Source organism: Taeniopygia guttata, chromosome 3 (assembly GCF_048771995.1).
Source record: "Taeniopygia guttata chromosome 3, bTaeGut7.mat, whole genome shotgun sequence".
Classification (NCBI taxonomy): domain Eukaryota; kingdom Metazoa; phylum Chordata; class Aves; order Passeriformes; family Estrildidae; genus Taeniopygia; species Taeniopygia guttata.
The window spans coordinates 66,227,823-66,252,782 of NC_133027.1; the positions used below are offsets into that span (position 1 = coordinate 66,227,823).

The window sequence follows — 24,960 nt, forward strand, 5'->3', positions numbered from 1 at the left end:
GGGTCAGCAGTGTCCTCTTTGTGGCTCCATTCCAGCACGTACAGCTCCTGCCATGGATCACTTCTGAGGGCTGGTGTTTCCTGGTCCACCTGCCCTTGTCCTGGCAGCAAGGCTGTATTTCCCAAGGGCATTCAGTTTGCCTAAAGGATATTTTTTTTGTGAAACTATGACAGAGTCTTGAGTTTGTTGCTTATTTTTCATAGTGATATTTACTATTCTTATCTCCCTTGTGTAGTAAAAACTGGGGAAAGGCTTGGTTTCCACCAGCTCCTCTATGGCCTAAGATGTCTCCTTACATGGCTTCAGCAAAGGCGTTTCAGGATTCTTTCAGACCTAACTAAAGACTCATTAGTGTAGTCCAGGTTGTGGTTGCTTCAGTATGCCTGATTGAATATGTGCTTTAGTTCAGAGCTATAAATAAAATTACAGATCAGAATTATAGATCAGAAGCTCCATGAGGGTGGTTACACATTTTTTCTTTTCTCCCCATTTGAAGTTGAAAAGAGCAAAAGTATTTCTTGAATAGCAATAAAAATTATTATTCCTGACTTTGCAAATGGGAGCTTTTTCTTGTAGATATATGCATTATCTTCAATATGTTCACTCAGTGCCAAATTCTAACAGTTTTTTTGCTTTTTCTTTTTTCCCCTCAGAGAATTATGTAACAGTTCTATACTTCATGGATATTTTACTTTATTTTGATTTTAGGGGAGAGGGAAGGAGTGACTAGACTACATAGAACGATTTGTCATTTATCTGCTGGCTACTGGCATTCAAACATTGCTGTTAAATATTGTGCCATTTCCATTAGTCTGACTTCTCCCCATTACTGCTGAAAAATGAGAGGGTCCATCAAATATTGACTGGGATTTCTTCCTGCATTTGTTTTGATTTTGGAGAGTTCCGTATTGTGGATAAATGAACACATTGCTTGCAAATAAAGCAGTAGATCAAGTGAGTTGCTTGACTTAAATGTTATTGCCAATTTAGAATAATAGAGGTAGTAATGTCAGAAAATTTTTTCTAATTCCTTGCTGGGTTTTCTTTTCTTTCAGACTGAACACAAACCTACTTCATTTTCTTTAGCTTACCTTTGCATCTTAACTTCATCTACATCTTGACTTCAGGTAGAAGTCAATTGTTTAATCTGTGCATATTTAAAATGCACTTGGTAAGCAGCAAACCTTTCTTTCAATAATGTTTCCAGTTTCTCCCATTTCCCCTTGACTATTATGTTGAAAACTTAGTGTAGATAATTCTTCAAGCCCCTTTAAACACTTGAGTCTTTATTTAAACTTTGAAAAATCAAGGATGAAGGTTTACTGAGAGAAAATTACATTTTACAGGGTGTTTCCTTGCTCCCTTTTCACATTTACTCCAGGAAGAAAAAGAAAAGCTAGAAGACCAGACAGCAATTCTAAGCTGGAATATTTGGGTTTGTTTTCTAAACTGGCCTATACAAAAGAGCTAATTTATGTCTTGGCATTTACATTATATATATTGCAGTGGTGTTATACATATAAAATGTGTCAAGTTGTTAAACTGCCGACAAAAAGCATGTTAGTCACATGCTCATGCTGCTAACCTGAGATTTAATTACAGATTCAAAGATTAACAACAAACTGAATAGTTCTCCAGACTTAACCTGCAGATGTCTTTGGCCCTTAAAAATAACCAATTTATTTTTAAAAGGTCTGTTATGTTCTGGTATTTTCTGACACATCAGGAATGATTCATTCTGAGCAGAGGAGAGAAACAGTAAAATTACTCAGTGACTTTTACTACATCAAGGACTCAAAGGTTGTTCCAGACATCAACATCTGCCCTTATAAACATTTTCCAAACTTTTAAGTTCTTTGTTTTGGCTAGTCCAAGGATTTTTTTTTTTTTTTTAATGAAATTAGAGATAAATATATTGATATTTACAATGAGAACTGTGAAGGAAATTTTGCTCTGTAAAATACTTTGGCTGGGCTTATATTTAAAGCATCCAAAAGCAATAGCTGGTGGTTTTTCTTTTCAACTGTGTACTGTCAATTTTGCTGAAATCTCCAGACATCTTTTATATCAAAAGGACTGATAGATTTCAGTACTAATGGAATAGTATAACACCCCTTGAAATGAGTTGCTTCTATATGTACTGATTCAGGGTGATGACTCATTTCAACTAGAATTACCCATAAAGAAACTTCTATGTGCAATGTTTAAATATTTTGTAATGTTTATCTGACTTCCTGTATTTCAACTTTTAAATTTTCTTAGGAGATTTTTTTAATGCTAGGATACTTTTGATAATGCCTTCTTTTAAATTTAATTTCTTTGGTACATTAGTCTGAGAAGGGTATCTGTAGTATCTATGCTGACATTTTCCATTTGATCAGAGCTGTCCTTCATGATCATTTGCTGCAGCCCAGTCTTCCCCTGAAGAATCATAACTTTGTTTTCATTGCACTCATACACCTGGCAGATTCTAACACCGGCCTGAATTAATATACCAGGCCTTACCAGCGTGTTCATTTCAGTAAGATCTGAACTTCTGAGGAATGAGGATGAGATACCTGCTCAGTCAGCCTTAACTTTATGCTCTGATTTTGACAGTAGCTGATGGAAGTTTTCTGCATGCACTCGACTTGCATCCCCTGTGTTTATGATGGCTGTTTGGATTCATAGAGCACTCAGTGGGAGCAGCTTAACAGGCTGTGATAGCAGCAAGAAGGCTCTGGGAAGGTTTTGGCCCTCTGTAAGGCAGGAAAATGAGCTCCTTTGTCTGACCTGTCTGTGGGTGATCATGGGGAGGTGTCTGTGCTGACCTTCACTGATCTACGAGCCTGCCTCATGTTGCTGGGCTATGCAGACAACTGATAGCTGCAATCCCTGGTAGTCCTCAGCTGCAGTGCCAGTGTTGTCTAGGCTTTGGAGCTCTTTGACAAAAGAAGGCTGAATGGCTCTGTGCTCATCTTCATTCTCTTGTTTTCCTTGCTGATGTTTTATTTTATGCTGTTGTTCCTCTTCTCCTGGGGACACAGGGTTCCTCTAGACTTCATGTTAGAATTTCATTTTCCAAGATTATTGATTGTGTATTCCTGTTTGCAATCTCTTACACTTAATCGTGTTTCCTGTCTTGACAACTTTTTTTAAATCTGGCTGATCCTGTATGCAGTTGTGCCCATCACTGATTGTCCCTTCGGCATTCACATACTTAGATAAAATGCTTATATATACTGTGTCTATGTCATCACAATGCTACAGAATATTTGTATACCACTGTTGGTAAACAGAAGGTTTTACACTTACATTCAACAATTTAGTATAAATTATATCCTGATTAGTACATTAATAATTTACAGGTTTCACAGGCCTCAGTTTTAACTATGGTATAGAGTGTGTTTGCCTGTCAAGAGGTTTTGGATCCTAACTCTGTTAGGAAGTTATTTAGAGAAGGGAATAGACTGAGGCTCCCCTTCATCGGATCAGAGCAAAAAAATATCTGAGCTGCTTAAAGTGGCCTTATCAATTGATTTTGTAGTGACAAGCATGCTTGTATTGCTATAATAAGTCTGAATAGACTGGATGCTGACATTTGTGGCATATATGACCCATAAATTTTTATGAATTCAGAAATTAAAAGGTTTCTTGAATCTTCCCACTATAAGGCCTTGATTCTTAGGTTTTGTGCATGTAGAAGATTCTTAGGTTTTGTACACATAGATGGTTGTGCTGCCATTCGGAAGCACTTTGCATGACAGGCTTGTGGCAAAGTAGCCTGATAGTCTCCCAGCAGGTTGAGAGAGGTGATCCTGCACTTCTACTCAGCATTGGTGTGACACATCTGGAGTCCTGGGTCCAGTTCCGAGCTCCCTCAGGACAAAAGATACATGGACAAACTGGCATGAGTCCAGTTCATGCCATGAACTGGCATGTGTGAAGACCACGAAAACAATTAAGGACTTGGAGTAACTGATAAACCAGTAGAGGCTGAAGGAAGGGAAGTTTTGAGGGGATCTTATCAATGTACATAAATACCCAGTGGGAGCAGAAGAGAAGATGGAGCCAGGCTTTTCTCAGTGGTGTCTCTTGTGACAGGACAAAAGGCAGCAGGCACAACTTGGAACACAGGAAATTTTGCTTAAACATATGAAAAAAAAGAGGTTTTTAATGTAAGAGTGATTAAGCAGTGCCACAGGTTACTCAGAGAAGCTCTTCAGTCTCCATCCTTGAAGATACTGAAATGATGGGATATGATCCAGGAAAACCTGCTCTACCTGACTGAGCAGGAGCACTGGTTTCTGGACGCACCTCCTACTCTCAGTGGTTTTGTAGCTCACTAAGATGGGAAAACTTAAACCATTGGCTTGGAAATGTCAGGACCACAATGTCTATGGATTTGGGGGGAGAGAGGGAGTGTGTGTGGCATTTAATTTTGGCGTGTTGGGGCTTTTTTACTGTATATATTATATTACAGTCCTAATAATTATCTGTTTCCAAGAAAGAAACTTGGGGTGAATGCATTACTCTTTCAAAAAATGTAATATTGCAGGCTTTGTAATTATTTATGTAATTTATTGAGAAAATGCTCTTTGTGTGAAGGAAGTTTTTCAAAGATTCTACAGAAATCTCCTGGAATCAGGAGAAGCTTGAAGCCTTGAGATTTGTGCCCTCATCTTTTAGCTGCAAAGTCTCACTTTCTGTCTTTAATATGCAAATGATCTGGTCAGTCCCGAGTTAAATCAAAACCACATGAATGTTCACTTTTTTTCCTGATGAATATAAATTTAAACCACAAACAACCACACACGGGAAGGAATAGGGAAATAACTTTATCAGGGTGTAAAATGAGCCATTTAGATGGCAAGGTTTGCCAGAATGATGTAGTGTCTGTGATTGAAAGAGGTAATTTGAAGCAAGCTTGAATATATAAAAAGGTGGCACTTTTATAACATTCTGGAAAATAGGGTCCTGATTTTCCAACTAGACAGTAAAAGTAATAGATGCTTTTGATTAATTTGGCAATAATTTCTCTGTACCTCTGTTCTGTCTTATGGAATAAACATACTGCTTTCTAGTGTTACTAGATTAGATGATGTTGTGAAGACAAATGCACTAATATTTTTAAATTGCTTAGCTAATTTATCAAGAACTCAGAAGTAAATTGATAATTTTGTATTCTGCACAACATTTGTGAAGTAAATCAGACAGCAGACCTTATGCTGAATGGGTAGGATAGAAAGAGATATGTAATAACCACTTCAAAAGTAATTAAAATATATATAACTTCTGTGTGGCAGAAAGGACCAAAGTAAGGTTTGAGGTGATAATTAATTTAGTGTTATCTTACTTGTTGGTGAAAGGCCCAGCTAACCTTATGTGTGTAATACATAGAGATTAACTATTTTAAAGATTTTTTTTCCCACATCTCATTTAAAAACATATTTTTTGTTCATGTTTGAACAAAAGGAAGAATTTTAAAGAATATATTTCTGCATTGATCTTCTGAACTTTAAAGTTTTCCTTTTCCCTGTAAGCTGGGTTTGTTGTTTTAGTATCTTTTTGAACAACATTTGCCTTGCAGGTTTAACATTACTTGCTTTGGTACCTACTTCTCTGTTCTCAGCTTGCTTTTCAGGTTTGGACATACTTTTTGTCATGCTGGACAAGATGAGCCTGAAGTGACATTGCTTAAAAAGAATGACAGCTTCAAATTTTTGAAATAGTGCATTGCCTCTTTGTCCCAGAATTGTGTATGTCAGAGCATTTTAAACATAAAGCAAAACAAAAAAAAAATGGAAAAAGAGATTTAATTACTGTGATGTCAAAACCTGGTTTCATCTTACAGTTCTTGTGTTTCACACTGAGTAATAGGCCTTCCTGCTGTGTGCTCATGTATTTTTTTCTGTGTGTATCACATTAATAAATTACTTTCAGAACTTTGCAGAACTAAATGTCTGTGTTTTTTATAGTAATACAAGCTGTTTTGACACATAAAACCACTTGGAAGACAAGCTGAGCTTTTATAAGGGAAGAATTCTTAATGTGATTTTTAATGTTAATGTTTTTTTTGAGATCTGAAGTATATTTGAAATATACCTCTCCAATGTCTTTGTACTATATAATAGACTTGAGTTGGAATGAAATAAAATTAAACTGTATTAAATTGTCTTGTCTTTATAATTTCAGTGGCCGAACTGGAAAAATTCGAGTGCAGTCCCTGAAAATTGGCTTGATGTCTCTTTCTAAGGGCCTTCTGGAAGAGAAGTACAGATGTAAGGAAGAATTTATTTTACAAAATACTTATGTAATTAAGTCATGTACAATGACAAAGCACCTAGCAAAATTTTCAGTAAAATATTTCTCATGCCTGGTGCCAAGGTAGTTTTCTTTTGAGTAAGTAAAAGAGAATTCTTTTCATTATCACCAGTAACAATGATTAAAGTATGATTTATATCTTGACTGGAAAGTATTGCTGTCCATTCTGAATTGTCAGAAGTCACAGTACTGCAGTCCCCAAAAGAAAAGGAGAATATAGCTTTGTGGAAGATATAGAAGTATTATATTTTATTCTGTTCTCTCTTGTATGTGTATATTTTTTGTTTAGGGAAAAAGCAAGTTAGTGCTGACTGCATCAGATTGATATGGCTGATAAAGCAAGGGAATACATCAAAATCATGCAACTGTATTTAGTGGTCTACGAGAAAGACTGTCTGAACTCTAAAAACAGTTTTCCAGTATATGTGCTTTCTGCCAGAATTGCACAATGAAAGTTTAAAATACGTTGATTTTAGTAATCTCATAAGCTTGAGAAATACTGAGTAATATAAAGATATTTCATAAAAATAAATGCAGGACCAGAAGAGAATTGAGTAACTTTGTGGAAAAAAGCCCTGACAAATACAGAAAAGAAGATGACGCACTATATTAGAGCATTCTAGATGATGGACATTTACATATTATGCACATAAACTTAAATTAGCTATTCTTTACAGTAGTTCCTTGACTCATTTTGAAAACCCATGAAAAAAATTACAGAGAGACTGAATTCACTCCATGTACCTTTGGAGCTCTGCAAAAAAAATTCTGCTTTCCTTTAGAACATTTATAAGCAGTCTTGTAAACTTAGTTATTAACATTGAACAAAAGTAGAGGTGTTTTATGCATTGGGACATATTTTGACATCTGAATAGCATACTGAGACTTGGGGTGTTTAGTTTCCTTCTGTCATTTGACATACATGTGAAGTATTCCATAACTAAAAAAGAGCTTGATGGACATACCTTTGTTCCATAATGACAATTCAGAAGGTAATCTGCAGTTCTGTGTGAAATAAAAAGCTTTCATAAAGTGTAGGAGTTAGGCTGTGGATGATAAACTGATAACCCTAGGAAGAGATGGTTTTAAAGAACTAAAACCTGAGAATTCCTGTTAAATTGCTATTGGTAATACATTAGTATACAGTTGCCAAATACACAACTGAAGCAGAATAAGGAAATTACCTGGCCAGCTTCATATTTATGTTGTTGCTTTGTGTTTAGTAGTAATATTAAAATGGCAGCTGGTGGTTGGCTACAGATTTTATATCATTTATGTCAACAAGATGGACTTCAAAGGATGCTGTGAGAAGTCCTAAAAAAATTAGTAGAGAATAAGTCTCAGAAGACTTTTGTACCTAGTGATGGTAACTTCAACCTGAAATACATCTGAAATTAAAGTAGTTGCTCGCATTCTTGAAGCAGAGAATTAATAGTCAGATAATGCATACTTTATGTTGTAACTCCTGCTCTGATCAATGGGCCAGGCTTTTATATCTTTGTTAGCTTTATTGTCCTTATGAACCTTAAAATTGTCACAGAAGAACTCTTTAATCCAAAAGAAATTTTGCTAACAAAGTGTGTCAGGTACTGTTCTTGCTTTGTAGTGGCTTTGAAGTCAGTGTTTTGGGGTCCTCTGGCACGAGCTGTCACACACTCATTTTTTATGTAAGCTCTTTTGGTTCTTTTTTGTCATATCCTACTAATCATCTCTTGTGAGAAATTTTGTCACATCTACTGTGTTTTCAGTCCTCGAGTGAAAATTGTAATGGAATTCCTGAGTATTTTCAAGAAAGTCAGTCTCTTGGAAAAAAAAAAACAGGACCTCCAAACATGTGTGCTTATTGCTAAATGGCTGCCTTTTGATTTTTCCCTTTCTTGGACCAAATCCTGGCATTTGCTTCTCCTTTTGGCTGTTTCTTCTAAGAGTTGCTGAGGTGTTGTCAATCGCTGGCTCTTCTGAGAGTGACAGCCATCGGATGGTTGTGGTTAGAGCCCTCAGCAGAGCACAGACTGTGCCGAAAATGTTCCAAAAATGTGCTAGACTTGGAGAGGCAAAATCTTTTTAGAGTAGTTGGTATTAAAATAAGCAAGTTCTCTTGTTTTAAAAACTTTTGGATGAACCCTTAATTCTTTTGTAAAACTCTTGACCAGAATGTTTGCTGCTCAACTGCTCAGCCTTCCTAGAGATTGTATGTTCATTTCCAGTGTAGGTAGGATCTTTTCATATGACACATTTTTAAAAAATGTTTTGACAGAGAAATTTTTGTGATTTAAAAAAAAAATTAATTAAGCTTCTTTTTAAGAGTCTAGTCTTCAGGGCTGACATGAGAATGGATCTTTAATTAAAAGTCTCAATTGCTTTAGAGGAAACACTGAAGCCTCAGTTAAAGAATGCCTGTTCTTGAAAATGTTTAAGACATGCTTAACTTCAAGCACATGCCCGAATGCTCCTGAGAATAAAAATGGGCTTGCAAAAGTAATTCAGTAATTGTGGGTTGCTTACATCTATGCTTTGGGGTGAGCAGTCTCAGGCTTCTTTTCTATTGTTGAGGCTAATGTCCTGGTCTGGCCATAACCATGTTATTCTCTGCTTTCTCTTCTGACAAGGAGGGTCACTTGTGAGCTACATAAGAATACATTTGTATGTATTTCACTTTACACTTGTTTCTAACACCCAAAGCAGCAGAACAGAAAAAAAAAACCCATATGGAGTTTTTTACAGTGTGTAGCTTTTGTATCATACCATTTAATGTGCAAAATCGTTATGATTTGAGATGAAAAGGAAGGGCTACTTAATAAATCTCACCTTCGAAGCAGTTCAGTTTTCAAGTGATGTACCACATCCTTGGAATGTGGTGGGGTTTTTTTACTGTTATGTTTATGTTGTAAATTTTCAAACCATTTGGAACTAACTAAAAAAAGAAGAAATGAGGATGTGCATTCTATTTTTGACAATGCAACATAATGTGGGTTGTGGACATCTTTCTGCTATCTTATTGTCCTTTTGTTAGGAATTCATTAAACTTTTCAATATTTTCAATTATCCTTTCTTTATCAACCATTAAGTACTTCTTTTTCCAGGTTGTCCAGCTAAGTTCCAGAGTCCCACTGGCTGTAATCCTCGAAATACTAGTGTGAGGCTGAATTTATTTAACTGATATATCTTTTCCTGGTTTCTCTTTTTTTCATACAACTCAGATATGAATAATATTTTGTCTGCTTCCTCAGTCATTCTTGTACTTTGGTAGAGTCCCTTATACAGTTCAACCTTTATATCAATGTATTTTTTGTTGAAACTCCTTTAGTGTGTATGTGCAAGGTAACAAATTTCATTTAGAAGAGGTTGTGGCTTTTGAGATTGCTGGGGGATGATGTAGGGAGTCTCTTTCCCATTGGTGGTGAGTAGGGTGCCTGGGTGATCGATATCAGAGCTAGAACAGGCTCTCCTCCATCTCTCACTTGAGAGATGTTCTTGCCATGCCTCCTTTGCCAGGAAATAGCTTATGGATTATTTGGAGTAGGTAGGCCAGATAACAAGAGCATTCTCACTTTCCATGCCTTCAGTTTTGGAGCTTCTCCTCCTGTGTGCCACATTGAAAGCATTGAGGGGTTTGGGAAAAGAGGGTACAATCCATTAACTCCCTGCACCTGGACAGTCTTTGGTCTTCACTAGCACAGCTGCCAGTGTTAAGAAACAAATGATTTGGAGGAGACTGAGCTCCTCAAAGGTATTTGCTGTTTTCCTCCTAGCTAATCACTTTTACCTCTCCTGTCCTATTGTTTTCCTCTACTTACCAGCCCCACAGTCAACTGAAGTTTTAAGACTTAGGAAATTACTGCCTCCCAGCTCCAGCAGCTAATGAATTGTCCTTCTTTTATGGCCTCTTCCCACTGCAGACTGATGCAAACAAAAAAAATAAGACCATTTTTTTCCTTTTTTTTAAAATATACTATCAGGTTTTTTAAACTGACTCTTAGAAATTGAAAAACCGTCCTATCCTCAGCTGAATAAGATAGCCAGCATCTGGGATTGCCAAGAGGAGCCTGCAGCTGTGCAGTTCTAATTCTGTCCCCTAATTCTGTCTGTGTTTGGTTTTTTTGTTGTTTTTTTTTTTCACAACACTGAGTGGACTGCTGTTTGACTAGGCAAGAAAGGATGAGAAAAATACAATAAAATCTAAAAATTAGTTCAGTCATCTGGATTTTTTTTTTTTTGTGAAGATCCTTTCTTCTGCTTCTACCTCCTTTGAGAAGAAAAAGCTGTGCCCAGACTTTCTGAAGCACACTGGCAAAGTTTGCCAATTAGTCCAAATGAAGGGAAAAACAATTTATACCATGTAATAAGAGTTACTCATGAGTGTTTCTGAACAAAGGTTGGCTTTTTCTTGATCAGAAACGCAGCCAGACTGAATTTTCAAATGTCCTTTATTTCTAATTTATTGGTCATTGTTCTGATGGGAAACATGAAAAAGTAAGGGCATAATATAAATTGATTCTTTTTCTTTTAAGATTACTTGGGGTTTGATTCCATTTCTTCTGTAATTTGTACAAATCGCAGAATCAAAAAATATTTCTTAGATAAACTCAGCATTTAATATGTTTTCAGAAAAGATTAATCTCTTGACTGAGTGCTAATGTACACAGCTATGGAGTTCATAAATCAAAATTGTTGGCAGGAACATTAACATTTTTAGCTGAGCATTTTAGCAATTAAAATTGTCCAATCAAGGAAACATGTTAAGAAAGTACATGAGAAATAATAACTGTAGTGCTGACAGGTCTATTAACTCAGTGCTTTACTGTGAGTGTAGATACAAGCACTATATTCCTTACCAGTACCTGTATATGAAAACATTTTCTTGATCCCTTTCAGCATCAATTTTTTCCTTTGTTGCAGTCATTCTGGTTCATCCATTTATACTGCAGGGCTTGACATCTGCCTTAGGAAAATGGAATCAGTGAAGGAAAAATATATGGAAGTAGACATGGTTATCCAGGAAGAAAATGTGATTATTGTTTAGCCCAAGTTGTCTTTCTGGCTGCTGTTCTTGCTTTAAGCTATTTGATATGGCCAGTTCTGACTTGTGGTAACTTCCAGTTTAAGTTCAGAGTAATTGTGCTTCTATCTCCAACCAACTGAAGCATGACATAGTTTTTTAGCATACAATATGGATATCTGAAATATTATTTCATTCTTCATGGAATCATAGAATAATTTGGTTTGGAAGGGGCTTTAAAAAGTCATCTAGACCAACTGCCTTGCAATGAGCAGGGTCATCGTCAGATCAGGTTGCTCAGAGCAACCAGTCTGGCTGGTGACAGAACATCTGCCACCTCTCTGGGCAGCTTGTTCTAGTGTTTTGCTACTGTCATTGTAAAAAATTTCATTCTTAATAACTAATCTAAATCTACCTTCTTTTAGTTTTAAAACCATTACTACTTGTCCTATTGCAACAGGCCCTGCTAAAAGCTGTGCTTCCAGCTTTCTTATAAGGCCTCTTTGAGTTACGAAAAAGCCACAATAAGGTCTCCCTGGAGTCTTCAGGCTGAACAACCCCAAATCTCTCAGCCTTTCTTCAGAGTGATGGAGCATCGAAACTATTATGAGTTTTGTAGCATTTTTCTGGATCTGTTCCAACAGTCTTTTCTGTGCTGGAGACCCCAAAGCTGGACTGAGTACTCCAGATGTGGTCTCACAAGAGCAGAGTGTGCAGAATCACCCTCCTCAGTCTGCTGGCTGTACAGCTTCTGATGCAGCCCAGGATACGGTTGACTTTCTAGGCTGTCCAGCTTTTCATCTTCCAGCACCCCAAAGTCCTTCTCCACAGGGCTGCCCTCAGTCTCTTCATCTCCCAGCCTGAGCTGATACTGCGGGTAGCCCTGATCCAGGTGCAGCACCTTGCACTTGGCCTTGTTGAACCCCATGAGGTTCCCAGGTTGTCCAGGTGTAGATGGCATCCCATCCTCCAGGTGTGTCAGGCACACCACTGGGCTTATTGTCACTTGCAGACCTGCTGAGGGTGCACTCAATCCCTTCATCTGTTTTGTTAATGAAAATAGTAAATAACACTGGTCCCAGTATGGGCCCTTGAGGGACATCACTCGTCATTGTTGTCCACTGGGACTCTGAGCTGTTGGCCCTGTAGTTGGCCACATCAACCAATTCCTTATCCATCTAACAGTTCACTCATGGAATCCATCTCTCTTGAGTTTAGAGACAAGGATGTTGTGAGTGACTGTGTCAAAAGCCTTACAGAAATCCAGAGAGGTGACATCGATTGTCATGCCCCTGTTCAGTAATGTAGTCACTCTATCATGGAAGGTCATTAGGTAAGTCAGGCAGGAATTTTTGCTGGTGAAGCTGTGCTTCCTCAAATCACCTTCCTGTCCACTATGTGCCATAAGAACCCATATAACTTCATTTATATGTCTTATTTTTCTCATTTGAATGGTTATGAATCAAGATTAGATGAAGGTTTTGGGACAGTGGCCATTTGTAACCATGACAATAATGCAGAAATTAAAAGCTTGACCTGCAGCATTACTGAATGAAAGGAGGTGTGCATGGAAATGGAACAAGATGGTGTCTTTTGTTGATGTTGCAGACCTCTTCAAGGAGGTGGCAGGCCCTACAGAAATGTGTGACCAGAGGCAGCTGGGCCTTCTGCTTCATGATGCCATCCAGATCCCACGACAGCTTGGGGAAGTGGCAGCCTTCGGTGGCAGCAACATTGAGCCCAGTGTGCGCAGCTGTTTCCAGCAGGTAAGATAAAGACCTCCATGTGAAGAACAAAACAAAACCAAACTCTCTTTTAATTTTACAGATTCACTTATATGTGCTAATGTAAAAAGAAAAGAGGAAAATAAAAACATCTGCTGAATTTTGAACAGAAATTAATATGCTCCTGCAACTAAGTATGGGAAATTCATGTGACAATGCAGCTGGGAACGATCAAACAGATTTTGTTTCACCAAAAGAATATATAAATCTCCATGATTCTGACAGTGTTTGCAACTCTAAAAGCTGTTCAAAAATTTTGTAGTGGCCAATTATCCTGCTTTGCATTGTTCAAAGCAACCTGATGCTGTGAGAACAACATGCTTTTTCCAGCTGGAATGAGGCATGATCTCAACAGAGCAAGAAAATGATGTTGATAGTAATTTTTGACCTTGTGCACCAGGAAATTATTTAGCATTATGTTGCTGACAAAAGACCATGCAGTTGCATGAAACTTCAAGTGTAGTCTTTTTTATATTGTGAGCCTTTATGGAGTAGATCAGAACATGGAATAAAGCTCTTGCAGCCTGCTGTGAAGCTCCACATTATATGCAGGGGGTTAATGAGGCTGCAAGGAGTGTCTGTCTGTTTAAAGAAGATGAGAATTAAAAACAGAATGTTGTAATGGAACACAACTAACTCTGACTTTCAAGAATGCCTAAGGCTCCAAATGTTAGCTAGTGATAGCCATACTGTTTCAGTGCATTATTTTTGTGAAAGCAGTTGATCTGAGCATTGTCAGAAATTGTATATGGATTAAAAATACACAGTGGCTTACATAAAATTACTGACTTGGATATTTCTTATTTTATTGAATTGAACATTAAAGATTTTAGTGAACTTTCAGAGGATTTTATTTTGCAATTCTTTCATAGAGATTTCTACATTTTTTTTCCAGTTCTTTGAAAAATGCAATTATGCTGGCTTTTTTCCAGAACTATTAGATTAATTTCTGGATTCAAGCAATTAGGATAGGAAGTGTGTTTGTCCAGGTCATGAATAGTTTGGTAGGTACTTATGGAAGTTGGTTTGACCAATTAAAGCTTCCCCTGATGTTTTAACATTGCTGCTTCAGACAATAAGGGATGGTGCTTGACTTATCTATCACTGGCTTTGAGTGGTTTGAGTCATGCTGAAATAAATTTTTCATTTATTATTCACAGACTTTCTGTGTGACAGAAGAATGACCTTTATGTCCCTCAAGGATCTAACCCATCTCCCATGCTATTCAATTATGGGTGGCCGGGGTATTAGCAAGATACTCTTTAAATACTTGATGTATTATTACAATTATACTGATAATGAGGTTGCAATCCCTCATCTCACAGGAGTACTTCAATTTCAGTCCCTGGTTAGGAGAGCATAGAGAAAATGTGCAGTTGCATGTCAGTTATCTCAGCCCAGTGAAAACAAGCATTTTGTTGGTGAGAAAGAAACACTTTTTCTTTCATGCTTCTCCTTCTTATTGCGAAAAATGAACTTGGACCATGAGTAGGCTAAGAAGCTTTCCATCATGTGTTTCCATTTAAGAAATCTTTCATTTTAAGTTTTATTTTATTACTTCAATTGAGCTCAAAAATATTAAGCTCTTTTGTTATTGCTGAAAAATTTGATGAATACAATACCTTTGTAGCTAGGCTTCCCTGGTGGTTATAACTTGAAGAAAATGTGGAAGTGCGTCTGCTTGCTTTTTGAAACAATCATGTTAATACATTACCTCTGAATCTTGCAGTGACTGGCTATAAATGGCAAATTCCTTTCTTGTTTTTTGCCTGTTTGTTTGTTTATTGTGTGTGTGCGCGCATTATGTTTAATGTGCTAACTAGAAAGAATACTTTGGGCTTAGAACACAATAAAAAGTTGATGAGTCTTGGGGCAATCAGTACACGCATGCAAACATTACTGACTTCTAGCATTTTGTCATCAATCTTAACTCAGAACATAACCATGTCTTCAGTATGTCTGACATGCAGAGTGTGCTCATACTTACTTTTCAAGTCCTTTCAATTGAAAGACAGCTTTACAGTCTGTTACTTCTGTACTATGTCCTCCATCTTTCTTACCATCTGTCCACTCTATCACAGCTGTTTAGTCTTCTAAAGTCTTACTGACTTAACTTGTTTTCTTTATTTTAATTTTCATTGAGGTTTTTTCTTGTGTCCTGTAAATGGTTTTGGATGTCATGGAAAGAATTCATGCAGGTTGTTGGGGTCTTTTTTCCATAGAATTCTAAGGAAAATCTACTTGTGGATTTTTGGGAAAATCAACTTGTCTGTTGTTTTGTTTTGTTTTTTTGTTTTGTTTTGTTTTTAAATTTGGATGCGGGTTTTTTCTCTCCACAGAACCACAATAAGCCAGAAATAACTGTAAAGCAATTCATAGATTGGATGCGCTTGGAACCACAGTCTATGGTGTGGTTACCAGTTCTACACCGTGTGGCAGCTGCAGAAACAGCAAAACATCAGGCCAAGTGCAACATCTGCAAGGAGTGTCCAATTGTTGGATTTAGGTAAGAGGAGAGGTGTTAGGTGCAATGTTTCTCTTAAAATATCCAGATTTTGAAGACTTCCAACAAGTGAAGTTTTTTCCTGTCTATTTTCCCACTGTTTTCCTTCTTTAAGATGGGATTTGTCACCCATGGTAAGGCCACTGTGTGGCCTGAGCCAGTGCAGTTCTGACTCATGCAGTGCCACTGTTAGACACCCAGTGCTCCTGTGGCTGTCAGAGGCACAGGGTGGATTGGTGGATCCAAGAGATAGCAAATGAAGCATAAGCACACCCCATGTGTTCTGTAAACATAAGATCAAAAGATGATCAGTAAGAAAAAACATGGACTCTCTCTCTCTGCTCTCCTGCATAAGGCTTTGGAAACTAACTTATGCCAGGTAGTATAAAACACCCTTCAACATCAATCTTTCCTTGCTTGAAAGAAACACTGATAAGCGGCTGTGATGAGACTTGCAAAGTCCCTGTCTATGTCCCTGAACATAATCTAACTATTGTCTTTTCAAAGAAAGTTGTGAATTCTGAAAGAAAAAGTTACATGGGGAATATTCTCTATATTATTCTCCTAAACTGTAGTTGGTCCCCTTACTAAGTATTTCTGTGACTAAGATGCATTTGTAAATTGATTGCTCCATTGTATAAAGTGATGCAACCCCCATCTCCAAAATCTTCAGTAGAAGGTAGAGCTAGAGGTAAGCATAACTGGCTTTTTCTGCTACTGTGGTCATGGAGTCTAATGTATTATCTAGGAAAAATGTAAAGCAGTCTATCATGTAAGTGCTTCTAAGATTTTTGTTTAGGTATTCAGGCAGACGAGTAACTTTTGATCATCATGCTTTCTGTTCTTCATCTTACTGTTATTTTAGAGGATAATAATATCAATCCTGAGGTCAGATTCATCTTGCCTAGTTTTTGGAATTCTGGCTTTAGTAAATCTTACAAGATTGAGCTAGAAACCCTCTTTTTCCTTTTTTATTATAAATATAGGTAATTGAGTATATAGGTATTTGAGTATTTGCAATAAGCCAATCAAATTTTGTTGCCCGTCTTAAAGGGAGATGAAATTCTCTAAGTGTTTCTGTCTTTATTATTGTTTGAAGAAGCATAGGGTGGCAAAGCTCTAGCTCAGCTATGTTATAGTTGTCTAAGTTGTACTATGTGTAGGAGGGCAAGGAGACAGAAAAGAATAAAAAGATCCATTCAGAATGGGCCATTCTAAATAATTTCTACAATGAAGCTAGAGATCTGCAACAACAAAAAGCAACAACAGCAAAAAGCATCTAGTGTCTTAGCAGAAGGTAAATGTAGCCATTTAATGCATTGGCTCTGAGAAAAGATTATAAACAAGTTGGATCAGCATCTTTTAAAGTGAACCTTTACATTTATAGACACATATTGTCTTGCAAAACAAAACATAAAACTCAACAGGGGAAAAATGTGGATGGGTGCTGAAAACTGCTCTCAGGAAGCTGTTTAATTTAAACTTTAAATATTCAGTAGCTATTCAATTTGGTTCAGTTAGCTCATTTTAGTTTCATACAAATGATATAACCTCATCCAGTCAAAACAACCATAACATAGAAACAGTGGCTGCAATCTGGAATTGAATTTGTGATTTAGTCTAAATAAATATATAAATCACACTCCCGGTGATTACATTTTGTACAAGGGATACTGTAGAAGTTTGTTAGCCTATTTAGACATACACTCTCTTAAAAATCAACTAAAAGTAAACAAATCATTGTATATTTTAAACTGAATTTTAAATTATTCTTACAATTTATGAATTCTTGAAAATTTAATTTTCTGAAATGTGTGTAGAGTTTCTGAGCATCAAAATCATTTATAAACCTTTAATTTAACTGTTGATATAAAAACTGAAATAAACCAGTCTGGTTTATAAAAGTTTTTTTGAGATAATACACAAATAGTAAATAGAGGAAAAAAAGAACTAAAGAAATATAGTTTAAAGTCAGTAAAAACTTTAAAATTATAAATTCTTCCCAGTCCATCAATGAAGCTGATGCCTGTAAGATTTTCTGCATCAAAGCTGCTTGGGCAGCAGGTGATTGATGTATGCAGTTACAGACTCTGTAATGCATTTCAGATGGCTCTGTTGATATGGAGACAGGAACTTTTAAATACCCAGAGAGGTGTGTAGTGTAGGAAGGTTCTGTGGACTAAGAGGGATGCAGGTTTCCTGTGTCCCCTGCAGCCGCTGCAGTGCACTGTTGTCCCTGGGCCTGCAGCCGTGATGAGTGTTGGCTGTGCCACGTTCTGGTTATGCACACTCACACACTTTAAAATTCTCTCTGAGCTACTCCCAACAAACTCACTGTGTCCTTGTGCTGCTGCTGCTGCTGAAAAGCAGGTGACCCATTTCAGAGAGTAATTTGCTATGTGAGGCTTCATTAGAAGTAAACCTCTAATCACTTTGTTTAATGTCCCCACAGGTACCGGAGCTTAAAACATTTCAACTACGATGTCTGTCAGAGCTGTTTCTTTTCTGGCCGCACAGCAAAGGGGCATAAATTGCATTATCCAATGGTGGAGTATTGTATACCTGTAAGTACCAATTTGCTCAGTGTTTCTAATAGATAATAACCCAGATATGAAGTCTAAATGTTTTTTTAATAATCTTTGTTAACTAGCCAGGATGTATTTTACATATGTTTAATATGGCTTGTCTTCCTACCTTTCTCTTTGGAAGGCATCAGGAACTTTTCAGGTTTTGCTGATTTTATGTAGGGAGTATTTGGATTCTATATAAATGGGTAGCAGTATCCACCTCTGAGAGAATTTAAACTTCACATCTGATTGGTAAAACAGAGCTTGAATATTAAAAGTAACTGCTGTTCTTGTATACTAACATATATACACACACGATAAGGGTGAGGACATGTCGGAGAAAAAGGACTTGCTTTACTATTGCTCTTCTTATTGCAAAGAGTATTTAATATTCTAGTAATGCACATTAATATTTTTAGGGGGCTGGGTTTTCAGGTCCAGCATTTCTTTGCTTCATGAAAATGTAGCTAGAAATAGACTGCTTTTCATTCTGTTGTGTAATTGCTATTTACTGGGATATATAAAAGTCGATGTGTAGCTGGAAAAAAAAAAACTATAAACAGAATTGATAGGTTCTAACCAGAAATGGTGTGAAGATTCTAACCAGAAATGGTGTGAAATGTTTATCAGCGGTAGCTGACAAAAATTAATTTTATAACACGGTATTTTCCTAATGATGCTTCAAACACAAATTTTTAAGGAGATTCCTAGGAATCTTTCTTAACTGAAGGAGTGGCTGTGTTGCCACACGAAAATACCACTCATGCTTTTTTTATCAGATAGCTGTTTACAGTCAAGAATTTAACCTTAGAAATTAATTAATACGATAATTCATATGTGCTCTACACAACAGTGGTGAAAGGTCTGCATGTTCAGAAAAATTACATTCAAACCAGAATGTAACTAGAGCGGATTAAACAGAGCCAATTTTCAATAGTGTTACAAGATTCTGTGGGTTCTTCTATTAGCAAAAGTACAACTCTTTTGTTGTAGTTGTTGGACTGTGTTTTCCCTCTTTATTGTCTGGCGTGTCTCCTGTGACGGAATTCAAATTCTATTAAATAGTGTTTTTACTTCATTATGGTCAGAAAAAAATGAGTCATGTTAATGTATTTTCATTAATTCTATAACCAAATGCTAGTATTTTAATGATAAATTGGCATGTTAGGGAATACTCCGAAGAATATTTTTAAAGTAGATTTGTTGTTTTTCAGCTGGTTTTAATGTTTATTATAATTTATCACGTGACTATTCTAGCCTCAGGATTTGGAGCTCTATGATTAGACATTAATAATTTACTTTTTTTTTCTCCTTATAAACCTCATTTTTAATGGAACAGAAATATTCTTTGTTAATGCCTGTAATATGCAGAAAATTCAGAAATTGAGTTGTAAGGGGTGTTGAAACAGATAATGCTGCTGGTCTGCAGGATAAGATATCCTTCCTGTTGAGTTAGTCAAATACAGGTTACATTTAGTGTGGGGTATTGTACTTTCCCTAGGACATGATGGTATATTTCTAATGAATTCCAGATTTTGTCTGAAGCAGCAGATTTGATATCTAAGATGAATTTTCAGCTCTTGTTAAACAAGTTCACACTGTGTAACAGTGAGCCATCTCATTTACGAGTAAAGGCTGACAAACTGAAAAACATATTCTGGAAATGGCTGTAATCCTCTCTTTCCCTGGAAATAGGGATGGCTTATATTATAATGAAAATTTTTGTTACTGCTGCAGAAAAAAATGTAGTTTTAAAGCAATATTAGGTGTAAAATAAGGTAACATAAGGCAAAAGTCCCTTCTTTCCATGAAATACAGGAGGAATGAGGTGACTCCATTATGGGGTAATAAGGGGAGTAAAATTACATTCTTGATTAGAGTGAATGAATGAAGGCCAGTGTAAAAACTGGGAAAGGAAGGAAACTGGGGAAGTTTTAAGTAGAACAGAACAAAATAAATGGCAGGTGATGCATACAATTAGAGGTCCAGCACCGACCCTGGTTAATTTGGAAGCTGAATATGAAGAACTGGAATTTTATTTAGGTCCTGATGTAAATACACTCTGCTACGACCATTTCTGTAAAAAGAAATGACCCATTATATGAACAGACCTAGATGCCTGTTAGACTTTCATAATCAGTATCCATATGCAAGCTATTTTAACTAGCCTTATGTGGTCTAGGTCTGAAATAAAGAATTGATTTTATGAAAAGAGTCCTGTATTATTTATTCTTACTATTTGTAATAATGTGCTGTGGTTGGTATACTAATTTGTTGTTAAACCTCCCTACATATTGAACTCGTTAAATACAATACAGTAGTCAAGAACCGCAAAATTTTTTGCAGTAGGTAGAATAGCTTATATGTTTAAATGGAATAATGCCTGAAAAATAGCGTAGACCAGGATCTGTGAAATCAAATAAAAGCACCAAAGGCCACTGAATTGTTCCTTAGAATCCATTATATAATGGATGAAGTGTGCATCCATTCTGCCTTTTAACTGAATTCAAAGGCTGTTCATGTTAAAATGTTGCTTTCTTGGCCAGTGTTGAAAAGCATAGTACAAATGCATGTACTCATCAAACTGCATTAATAAAATCTAGTCTCGCTTTCTTAACTGCTAATGCATATTAATACATTTTTATCAAGAATACTAGCAAAAAACAGGTAAAAAAATGCCTCCATTACTTAAGCTGACATTTAGAACTGGAACTTAGTCACAGAGGGATGGAAGACCATTTAATTGTCTTCAGGTGAGCAGTTCCATGTAGGGTATAAAGGGATTTCTCAGAAGCACAATAAATTCTTATCAAATTTAAAATTATTTGGAGAATGGGTTAAGGAATATGTTCTCTATTGCAATGACTTTTGTGATATTTGCTTTAGGTAAGAATTGCTTCATAATTTCAGATTAGGACCATTTGCTCCTCATAGTTCCATGTAGTTACTGCATTCTAATCTGTAATGCCATTTTGCATTTGTCGTAGCTTGCAATTTGGTTTTCTTGATGCTGGGGAAAAAAATCATTATAATAACTTCAGGTATGTCTTTTCTCTCATCCAGGATTTAGAGATGGGTGTGAGACGCATGTGAAAACATAATTCTCTCTTAAGTAGTAGAAATACAAAGTTGTTCTAGTTTATTTTTCATCTTTACATAAGCTTTGTCTGAAAAGATGGAGAAATAAGATTTTTAATGTAGAATTTTGCACAGATGTGTAAAAATATTGTTAGATTTTCCTAGCCTCTAATTTGGGAGTAGACCTACATAACTACCTATACGGTTTGTTTTTAGATTTTTTTGAATTGGAAATCCTCTCAGTAGTGGCAATTGTGTTATATTAATGTGGCTGGGCTTAATGACAGCATATATTAGGGAGGTTCACATCTTTTCTGGGAATCAGTTTTTCTGTGTATATTAAAACAGCTAATTGGCTTTGTGTTAGCTATAATAAATGTAATTAAGAGAATGATGACTTAGATGCAGACTAGTCCTTTTACATAGCTAGGTGCAGGAGAGGAATAAGAACACGGGCTTCCATTTGAAAAAGAGAATAGTGAGAAGTAAATAAAAATTAATATATATGTATTATAAGTATTCTATATTATATATTCATGTTTCATATATTTATTCTAATTCTTATATTATATGTTATGTAGTTCACAGCTCCACAATTACTTTATTACAATCTTGGTATTATTTTTTTACCAATGAATACTTTTTCTATTTCCAATATACTGAAAGCATACACCAGCTGGGTTTTTAAGATATGTATGGAAAATGTTTTTCACCATGCTCTTTTTTTTTTCTACCACTTTCCTGGTTTCTTAAATTTTTATTGGATTACAAGTAATTGTATCTTAGTTTGTTGCTTATAACTCTGTTTGTGCCTGGCTGCTGTATTGAAGAGCACTGATACCAGTTTGTCAATTGTTAGGATTTTTAAGTTGTATATGGCAGCCATGAGTATTAAATGTTTCTTCTTGAACTTTGTATTGCTCTAAGAACTGAGATTTTAAATTCAGTTTGAAGGCATGGTCTTTGGACTGAATTTTCAGTGAAGGAAAGTATTTTTTCTTTGCTTTTGAAGTAGTTCTGTAGCAATGGTGCTGTTTGTACTATTGATTTGTGTGGAAATAGCCAAGATGTCATGATGTAAGGAAGTGTACAAGGTGCCTGCTAGTTTTAATTTAGAAGACAGATTCTACAAAACAGTTCCTAGCTATTCTTTTTTTAAAGGAAAATATTACAGTACATCTCCCTTCTCCTGATTTTGGATTGGATTGCATTTTGTGGTTATATGCCCAAAAGAATAAAAAAAATTAGAAGACGTTTTTCAGAGTTGCACTTTAATTGCATGTAAATTCAAACAGATTCTTTCAAATCTGCTCAAATTTCACTGGTTATTATTTGCAGTGTTCAGTCAGTACACGGTCATATTAGTCCTCTTTCCGAGAATCAGGTTGTCATACCAAATAAAGAATATACCAGAGAAAAAGTCTGGCATTATTTCTACAATGTGTAGGTATTAAAACTTTCATTCCTTGGCCTTGGGGCAGAGTTCCATCTGTTGAAGTAACTGTTGCATGAAAGAAAGCAATCCTTTGCATGGTGCAGTGGTTGGAGAGATGCTTTCTGAGAATGATTTTGTGAACACTCCATGGATTTGCTTTTATTAAAATTCAGAGGTTCAAACAACCCTTGGTCACAAATTTGCTCTGTTTGTTGTCTACTTTTTAAAGACACATATGAGAAGCTCCTACCACCACCATTTTATTTTACTATTTTTACTGCTCATCTGATATACATTACAGAGTCTGTAACTGCATGTATTATACATACATTAAAACATATAGATGAATACGGAAGTATTTTTAGGTTTTGACAGCAGAGAATAGTTTGCCTGACCTGCCTCTAGGCCTCTTTGTAGTACTTTGAGAAAAAGATGACAAATATGATAAATAAAAAGATCCATTCAGATCTTTTTATATGAAGTCTTCCTATCTATTATCCACATGGTTGTCCATTGGCTTTGGCATCCTTTGATGCTAACAGACTTCTCCCGAAGCAGAGGGTACAGAAATGCAATTTGTAGTTTGTTACAGAGCCTGGACTGGAAGTCTGTAAAAGCTGTTGCAAATCTTCAGGTAATTCTGGAGGTGAATGGCCATGCTTTCTTTACTGCAGTTGCAGGAGAAAATGCTCAATAATTCTGGTTGGAAGGGGATGTTCTGTTGAAATACTCAGCATAGTGTGAGTACATACACTTAAAAGGCAGACTGTATACTATTGTTTCTTCTTGCAGATCTCTTTATTGACATTTTTGCCTTGTATTTTATGCCTGTATGTGTCCCTGCTTTTGTGGCAGAAGTTAGCTGAATAATGGCAGTAGTGCTGCCATTATTGCTGTGATTATCACTAGTTAAAGGGATTTTTAAAAGCAGTTAAATAAATTTTAATTTTGTTCTCAGGACAGGGTGATGGGCAGGGAGGGAGCAAAGAGGGATGGGACTAAGCATTTACCAGTTTTGGAAGAGATTGCATCAGTCAGGACCAGAAAAAAAGCTGCTGGGAGAGATGGATGATGTTGATTGTAACTTGCAAATTTAGACTTGTAGAATCTTATGGGTAGTCCATGTCCTAATCTTACTCTATGGTAGTAAGGAGACCACTGAATCAGAGTTTGTTACTTCAGGAACCAACTGTTCTTATCAGGCCTGCCTGTGCTTTTGAACAGTGTCTGTATACTGGCCACGATTTCATCAGTGCAGGTTTTTGACTGTGGAATATTACAGGTAGTGGCAGAATCCTATAGGAAGAGATTTGGTAACTGAAGAAAAAGCTTATGAAAATATTGTCGGGTGCAGCAGAGAATGCTTTAGCACATACCATTCCCATCTTGTGGTAAAGTTTTCTATTGTAGGTCTAGTATAGGAAGCAGTGAGGGCTATCTCTTACCAATTGATTTTTGCCCTTTTTAAAGTGTTTCTCAAAAATTGAAGGTTTTTTTTTTGTTGTTGTTTTTAAGACTGGATAAAAATGTTTAGCTTAAGACTTGAACCTGTGTCAAATTGTCTTTAATTTATAAAGTAATTGGTAGATGCATTTATTGCTGGGAATTTGAAGCCTTGCTGTTATTTTCCAGTAGAAGAGTATTTTTGGGTGCATAATATTAATTTTTAGTATTATTATTGTATCTCAGGACACTACAAAGGCCACTTTAGCATAATTGAAATTTTAAAGTTCTTCCTTGTATTCTTTTTCAGAACAGTACCAGCAGTATTAATCAATAATATTGACATTAAATCAGCACTATTTAGCAATATTGAATTTTCTTTCTTTCTTTTTTTTTTTTTTTTTTTTTTAAGACAACATCTGGGGAAGACGTACGGGACTTCACAAAGGTGCTGAAGAATAAATTCCGGTCAAAGAAGTATTTTGCAAAGCATCCCCGACTTGGCTACTTACCTGTGCAAACAGTGTTGGAGGGTGACAACCTGGAGACGTAAGCTTGGTTTATAGAGCAGTGGCTTCTGGAGTCACTAGCCTGTTCCATCAGAAGCAAAAAGCCGAAACTCAAAAGATAGCAAACAATTGCAGAGCCTTGTGCTATATTATTCTGTATTGTTTCACAATATTTGAAGATCTTCTCTATTATTTTTAAATTAACATATTTTATGCTTAGATTTTTATCAGCATTGTATTATAAAGCCATGGACTTTACAATGTCCATGGTAAAGGACAAAGCAGGTGATTTTGGCAGGGGCTGAATAGCTATTTTACAGAGAATCCTTTTGAGGACAC

General features: G+C 36.2%; 1 protein-coding gene across 10 annotated transcripts in view; it reads left to right on the forward strand.

Moving 5' to 3' along the window:
• UTRN (utrophin) overlaps nt 1-24,960 on the forward strand; it is a 523,567-nt gene that overhangs the window by 288,799 nt on the left and 209,808 nt on the right. For all 10 annotated transcript variants that reach the window (XM_030268143.4, XM_072927046.1, XM_072927038.1 and 7 more), the window contains 5 exons: nt 6,175-6,260; nt 12,911-13,068; nt 15,426-15,592; nt 18,042-18,153; nt 24,525-24,661. In XM_030268143.4, coding sequence (XP_030124003.4) covers nt 6,175-6,260; nt 12,911-13,068; nt 15,426-15,592; nt 18,042-18,153; nt 24,525-24,661 — 660 coding nt within the window. The remainder of the gene's footprint in view (nt 1-6,174; nt 6,261-12,910; nt 13,069-15,425; nt 15,593-18,041; nt 18,154-24,524; nt 24,662-24,960) is intronic.